The sequence below is a fragment of the Thamnophis sirtalis genome, unplaced genomic scaffold, assembly GCF_051295495.1.
Source record: "Thamnophis sirtalis isolate CommonGarterSnake01/CBP01778 unplaced genomic scaffold, rThaSir2_p1.2 scaffold_11, whole genome shotgun sequence".
Taxonomy (NCBI): Eukaryota; Metazoa; Chordata; class Lepidosauria; order Squamata; family Natricidae; genus Thamnophis; species Thamnophis sirtalis.
The window spans coordinates 29,756,678-29,764,650 of NW_028261391.1; the positions used below are offsets into that span (position 1 = coordinate 29,756,678).

Genomic DNA, 7,973 nt, shown 5'->3' on the forward strand with positions numbered 1-7,973 from the left:
TGTTTTCACTAACTTGATCATCTGCCTCTGGCATCTTCCTGTGTTACTGCTGCCCAATATAAGGTGCCTGCCTAAAAATAAGCAATCTTTCATGTTGAATGAAATTCAGATAATGACTAAAGACAGATAAAAAGCTAAATAGTAGCTTTGAGATAAAGGAATATTTTCCAGCATAGCCACAATTTATTTATTTATAATATTTATATACCTGGGATGACATATCAGATTTACTTCGATTCAGTTCATATTAAATATATACCTGTGCAGGAAGGTGATTCCAGTACCTGTTTAGTTTTATCCTGCACCAAGTGTTTTAGTTTATTTTCTACAGATTTTATTATTAAAATGATTAAAACTAAGGTAACACAATGTTGACTTAAAATCGTTGAGGCTTAAGAATGGCTTAAAATGATGTAGGCCAGAATATGTTTTAGGTTCCAAATAGATTTTCATACTAATAATAAAATAACAAGTGTTTTAATGAGGGAATTCATTATCTTGCAGGTCGTAGAATTAAAGTTTGAAAAATTTGATCTGGAACGAGATAATTATTGCAGGTATGACTATGTGGCAGTGTTTAATGGTGGCAAGATTAATGATGCCAGGAGAATTGGGAAATATTGCGGAGACAGCCCACCAGCGTAAGTAAGCTCATTGGCTAAACACTTTTTGTAAATGCTATCTGTCTGTCTGTCTGTCTATCTATCTAACTATCTAACTATCTATCTATATGGCTGTTAGAGCCTCAAGAGCTATCTATTCAATAGCTTTCCAAATTTAGGCATTAAAACTGATTTTCTCTTCCTTAAAAGTTACTGTAGCTTCAAATTTGATCAATAAAGTATTGTTTCATTACAATACTGACTCACATTAATTATAAATCTTATATTATATTAGCACAGGATTATAAATAATCCTGTGCTATTTTTCAATTGTTTAAAGTAAATGTGTAGGTTAAATAAGATTAAAAATAACAGATAAGCACCATGATGTATATAAATGTACAACAAAAACAGTGGGAAGAAAATGTGCTGCTATTATCTTGACCACCTCCCCCCAAAATTCTAATTTGGGACCTCAGTGCTTAAAAAAAAATACAAAAATTCTGCTACTGCAAGCCCATTTGTACTTTTTTATACATTAGATATTTTTATTGTTTATCCCATGTCACTCAGTGAAGAGCTTTCACATTGATACGATTTGGTACCCTGATCTTAGTGGCCCTTACAGATAGATGTCACATTATTTCTTATCCAGGATCACCATTGATGTGCTCAGAAATGCTTGAATCTCTGGTGCACATGTTATTAAGCCGATATCATACTTGGCTTTGTGATCTTACTTATCAACTTATTACCAATTTGCAGTCTACCAGTATAGAACAGTACTGAAATGTCCAAGATCACAGAAATTTATCTGTGGCTATGTCTATTAGAACCCAGTGACGTTGCTCAACAACTAGCTAAGCTCAGGTTCTTTCCTCTTTATTTCTCTTCCACAACTCCCTTGATCACCCGGATGCTCCCTTCAATGTTGATGTTGTTAATAACACTTTATTCCAACCAGTGACGTGCGGTGGGGATTATGGTTGGTGAGGCAAGAGCGCGGCAGCAGCAAGAAACAACGTCCCCACTGCTGTGTCCAACAGGCTAGGCGTCTCGGGTTTATGGCGGACATAAAAGCAAGATGCCTGGCCTGTCGGACACAGCGTCGAGAACATCCCTGCTGCTGCCACACTCCGCCGCCTCGCCCCCCGCCTCCTCCGACCCCACTGCTGTGTCCGACAGGCCAGGCGTCTCGCGTTTATGGCAGACATAAACGCGAGATGCCTGGCCTGTCGGACACAGCGGTGGGGACAGAGGAGGTGGGTGGGGTGAGGCAGCAGCCGGCAAAGAAAGAGGAGAGGAGGAGGAGGAAAGGGAGAGGGGAGCAGGACGGGGCTCCCAGTGGGGGGGAGAGGCCTGCCCCTCTCTTCTCAAACAAACTCTCTCAAATTGAGAGAGAGTTTGTTTGAGTGAAGTGAAGAAAAAAAAACGCACGCACACAAACACAAATTACTCACAATAAAAAATTACTAATTAAATTACAATAATTTTGAATTCCCCCCCCTCCCTCCGTCCGATCCACGTATCTTTTCCAGCTGTGGATTTCAACTCTCCTCTTGTCCGCCCGCCATGATGAAAATGTAAAAATTTTTTAAAAAAAGGCAACTTAGGCACAATTTGCTGCTGCCAGATCAGGAAGCAGAGAACCACGTGCCTCCTTTGCATAAGGAATTTTTCGCCTTTTAACCCTTGCTTAACTCTGAGCAAGGGTTAAAAGGCGAAAAATTCCTCATGCAAAGGAGGCCCGTAGTTCTTTCGCCTCCCCCTGCAGTTAGCACAAAGCAGACTCAGAGTCATCCACTGTGACTCTGGAGTCTGGCAGCAACTACCTTAGCCTTTTTTCTTTTAATTTTTCTTTTCCTCCTGACACTGGTGAGGCTCCACCTCCCCTGACTGCACGTCCCTGATTCCAACTGAGCTTGTGCTAAACATTGTGTTGACTGAATAGGAATAAGAAAATGAAGGTGCCAGGTTTGAAAGCTGATACTGAATTTAGATTCAATTACATGAGTCTAAATGTGAATTTCAGTCTTCACCTCTTCACTTATTGATCATCAATCGGTCAATCAGAATAGAACTGGAAGGGGCCTTGGAGATCTTCTAGTCTAACCCTCTGCTCAAGCAAACCATATGCCATTTCAGACAAATGTCCTTTCTCTTCTTAAAAGCCTCCAGTGATGAAGAAACCACAACCTCTGATGGCAAGCTGTTCCAGTGGTTAATTGCTCTCACTTTTAGGAAGTTTCTCCTTAATTCCAGATTGCTTCTCTCCTTGAATAGTTTCCATCCATTGTTTTTGGTGCTTTGAAAAATAAGTTGACCCTCTCATCTTTGTAGTAACCTCTCAAATACTGGAATTCTGCTATTATGTCCCCCCTAGTCCTTCTTTTCTCTGGACTAGCCAAACCTAAATCCTGCAACCATTCTTCATAAGTTCTTCTTATGGCCTTTAATCATCTTAGTTGCTCTTCTTTGCACTTTTTCCCAAAGTCTCATCATCTTTTTTTATAATGTGGTGACCAAAACTGGATGCAGTATTCCAGTTGTGGTCTTACTAAGGCTTTATAGTCACAATAGGTATATTAACAGAGAGTCAAAGGTATTTGATGTAACTTGAATTAACTATAGAATTTGTTTTAAATGATAAACACAAGCTGAACATTTGTATTTTTATACATTTTTACTTTTTGTATATGGATCCATAAGTGCTTTTTAGCAGTTTGTTTTAGATCCATTTATTCTCTCTTCTTCCATTATTATTGTTTTCCTAAGAGCTAAAGTAAGATTTGTAGACATATTTTTTTAGGAATTGTGAAACTTATTTTTCTCTCAAAGTAAATCTTTATATTCCATATGGAAATTGTTTCATTCAAAACATTTATATGTGCAGGATATTTATTTATTGTGGTATGAAAGAGTTATTAATGATAAAACATTATTCTCTTTTAGGCCGATTATATCTGAAAAAAATGAGTTGCTTGTTCAATTTTTCTCTGATTTAAGTTTAACTGCTGATGGATTTATTGGTCATTATAAATTCAGACCCAAAAGATTACCACCAACCACATCACCAATCACCACCACAGCTCTTCCTACTATCAAGGGTGAGTATGCGGTCTTCATTTAAATTGGATAAGAAAAAAAATCAAGTTATATTATAGTGTCATTTTTTTCTTATTTGTATAATTTTAATGTAACAAAATGAACAAAAATAATTGTTTTGATTAAATAGATGTGACAGGAACATCACATATGGGTATTGCCTGTCTGAAATAAAATATGTGTCCTTACTTAGAAAAGTGGACATATATTTGCTAATTCATCAGCTCTTAGAATTGTTAAGGATAGGAACTTTATTCTTCATTTAAGAATAAGATTTTTTCCCCTCCATAATGCCTTTGCCTTAATCCTGTTCAAAACCATGAGAAACGTCTGGATCCACAAAACACAAATGAGACTATTTTTGCCAATTAGATGTTATACATCCTTTCAGAATTGAATCTATTCTACCAGGAATTCAGGTATCACTGTTCCACATAATTGTATAATTCATACAGAGCTAGTATAGAATGCTGGTTTATTAAAACTTGCCTTGTCTAGATTGTTCAGAGTTTTACTTTTGAAGCTGACTTTTTTGGTAACTGAACATAAAAACAAGACATAAAAAATGAAAGTCATTTTTAGAAGAGTTCTGAAACACTTAATTTTTCATTTTGGGTCTCTTTGGAAAGCCTTGAAACCTACAGTCAGCCTGTGCCAGCAAAAATGCAAAAGGAGTGGAACTCTTGAGAGCAATTACTGTTCGAGTAATTTTGGTAAGATCATATTTCTTCTCTCCACCCCCAAAAAAGTGACTTCGGGATGTATGTTTACAGGAGAGGGTTGGAGCATTTATCTGTAAGCTACCATTAGTGCACAAGGAAATTCTTTCAGCTTATACAACTGTACCTCTTGCACTGAACTCTATGACTTAGTTAGTTACTTAGACTGTGAATTTTTTGTTAGAAGTGTTTTCCATTCTAAACACAAATGACTGAACAGAAGGAGACTGTTGCTGTAGGGACGCTTTGATTTAGTGACAACATCAGCATATTGTCTTCTTAGAAAGCTCTTTGTTGTTGTTTTAATTCAAAGTGATAATTCATAGTGCATACTGCTTTGCTCTTAATTCCTTGCTATCTTCTGAATATGTTTCTTGAATATCATTATAATTAATGATGTCAGATAAAGGTTCATATCCTCTCTTTTTTCAGTATAAATATCATTCCTTTATATCTTAGCACAACTAACAAATGCAATTTGTATCCCATATATTAAGCCAGCGCAAATGAGTTTGTTTATCCAATATTCATGGTTAAACATGGATATTTAAGTTGTAGTTATTCTTTCTATTAAAGGTGTACAATGCAATATATTGTTTTGTTTCCATTGTTCTGTAAATAACAACTTTATTCCAATTTATTTATTTATTCATACATTTTTTCTGTATTATATTTTCTATTTATGCTTGTTCACTGCTGGCTGGTGTAAAAACTGCTTCATTGTTTTGCAAGATTATTGCAATCTATTCCTCCCAAATTGTCCTTTTTAGTAATAACTGGATCCGTTATCACAACCAACATCAAAAGTGGAAGTTTATATGCAACTGTATCAATCCTTAATGTATACAAAGAAGGAAATTTAGCAATTCAGCAAGCAGGGAAAAATCTGAGTGCCAAGATTATTGTTGTCTGTAAACAATGTCCTGTTCTCAGAAGAGGTAAGTAAACTTAAAGTAGAATTCTGAATTTTTCAAATTATATTTGTCCTTATTGTTTTCATGCTCATATTTTCCCAGAAACTATATTTAAGTTGCTCATTCACAGAACAAAACAAAAATAAATTATTTAAATTACAATAAAAATTGAAAACATCCAGAAATTTCCCTCATCTTAAAATCTTTTTAGTTTTTATACATATTGTATGTGAATAATATAGGTGAGTTGAAACAGGATGATGGCTTAAACCATTTTGGCCCTCAGAATCTGTAGCTCTGTAAACTAAAAGAGGCATACATTGCTAGGAGCATAAGCATATAAATTAAGATTTGAAATTGTATTGCTTATACTTGTAATTTTTAGACTCTGGACTTGTTCTGTTTTATATAAAAGTAATTAGATGTTAAAATCATTTTGTTAATTCTCACAATGTTGAAGTGATAGTGAAAAGCTAAACATTAAATGAATACTAAAAATTTTTGTTTGTAAATAGGATAAGAATCAGTAATTGCAAAATCGTTCAGGGCTGGCTCTACTTGTGAAGCTGGCCTTGCACAGTTTTTCTTACTCAGCCTTCTACAGCAAGAGGCCCAAACCCCCACACCATGGACTGGCAATGATCAGTGGCCTGTTAGGAACCAGGCTGCACAGGTGTGTGTCAGCAGTGGGCAAGCAGTTGAAACCAAAATCATCTATTCCAGATCCATGTCTTCCATGAAACCAGTCCCTGGTGCCAAAAGGATTGGGGATCACTGCTTTATGGAACAGCCCACTTCACTAAGCAGAGACCCTTTATCTGCAGGGTATCAATTATAAGAATGTGAGTTACTGGAGGATTAGGGGCAACAAGAATTCATGCTTGCTCACTTACCATGATTGAGTTTACCAAGATATGTCCAACAGGAATCCTATTTTTTAGAATGACATTCTCTAAATAAGCACTACAGCCAACTAGTTATCTGATTAGTGGCATAAAACTACAGAAATGCAGATAATCCTCGACTTACAGCCATTCCTTTAGCAACTGATCAAAGTTATGAGAGTGTTGAAAAAAGTGATTCACAATTGATCCTTGCACTTAAAACTGTCACTGCATCTCCACAATCACGTGACTGATTCAGGCGCTTGGCAACTGGCTCACATTTATGATGGTCACAAGGTGAGCCAAGGTGGCGCAGTGGTTAAAATGCAGCACTGCAGGCTACTGCTAGATCAGCAGGTCAGCGGTTCAAATCTCACCGGCTCAGGGTTGACTCAGCCTTCCATCCTTCCGAGGTGGGTAAAATGAGGACCCAGATTGTTGGGGGCAATATGCTGACTCTCTGTAAACCGCTTAGAGAGGCCTGAAAGGCCTATGAAGCGGTATATAAGTCTACTGCTATTGCTATTGCTATTGCTACTATCCTGAGGTCATATGATTGCCATTTGCAACCTTTTCAGCTGGCTTCCAACAAACAAAGACTTTCAAATGTTGAAATTCATTTAACAACCATGTGATTTGCTTTACAACTGTGATTTCCTTAACAAGTGTCAGAAGAGTCATAGAATCAGGCATGACTCACTTAACAGCATCGCTTAATAATGAAAATTCCAATCCCACTTGTGGTCACAACATTTTATCAAATGTTGTTAAAGCAATGACTATTGGAAAATATAGTCAAATAAATTTTAACAAAGAAATAGACAAGCAGCTATTTTTATAGTGAATAGAACATTTGAGCAATATTTGCATTTGACCAATATTTTCATATTTGTATTGATTCCATAGGTTGAATAATTTGAGTTTTCTAAAGTTCTTGTTTGCATCTGAAGAATTCAGTGACCAGTTGAGCCATATTATCCTTAGGGCTGTAAAGCAGAATTTATCATTTCCTTCTCTTTCAATAGGTCTAAACTATGTCATCATGGGCCAGGTAGAAGAAGATGGCAGAGGTAAACTCCTGCCCAGCAGTTTTACTATGAGTTTCAAGACTAAGAACCAAAAAATCCTGAATGCCTTAAAAAACAAAAGGTGCTGATGTAAGACTTTTTGAAGCCATCTGTTTTAACTTTTTAAAAAAAAATTATTCATACTGACAAAATATGCACTTTCCAAATTGGTATATTTTCTGGATTTTATAGCAATATAATCCTAACTTTGTTGATTTGTGATTCAAGTAATCAAAGAAAAAATGTATTTCAAATCTTTCAGCCACTTGAAAGAACTGATTTCTACTATACTGACTTAATTACACTAGATTATTGAAGTTACAAAATACAAATGCAAAATGTATAATTCATTTTAAATTTAGGTTTTCATTTTCATTATATTATCAATCATGAAAACATTTTTAATAACTAAAAAACTAATTGTACTTTTCAAGCTTATTGCTAGTATTTCCTACAGTAGGATTTTGATTTAAGAGCCTGCAATAAGGGAAGAAAATCATAATGGATCCACTGCATTTACAAATGGGAAGAGTGAAAAGACTAAAAATCAAAGGCCCACAATTATGAGACAGAAGAACAATATTGTTTTTTATAAATAAAAATTTTCCAAACAGTGGAAAGGATAGTTTCATCTTATACACTGAATCCATATTTTGAACCTGATTTTCATATTATTGCTTTA

At 35.7% G+C, this 7,973-nt stretch overlaps 1 protein-coding gene across 1 annotated transcript in view; it reads left to right on the top strand.

The window, feature by feature from the left end:
* PCOLCE2 (procollagen C-endopeptidase enhancer 2) overlaps positions 1-7,834 on the top strand; it is a 28,978-nt gene extending 21,144 nt beyond the window's left edge. The window contains exons 5-9 of the mRNA XM_014054841.2: positions 505-641; positions 3,555-3,709; positions 4,337-4,420; positions 5,197-5,364; positions 7,250-7,834. Of these exons, the coding sequence (XP_013910316.2) occupies positions 505-641; positions 3,555-3,709; positions 4,337-4,420; positions 5,197-5,364; positions 7,250-7,380 (675 nt within the window). The 3' untranslated portion in view covers positions 7,381-7,834. The remainder of the gene's footprint in view (positions 1-504; positions 642-3,554; positions 3,710-4,336; positions 4,421-5,196; positions 5,365-7,249) is intronic.
* Positions 7,835-7,973: the final 139 nt, after the last annotated feature.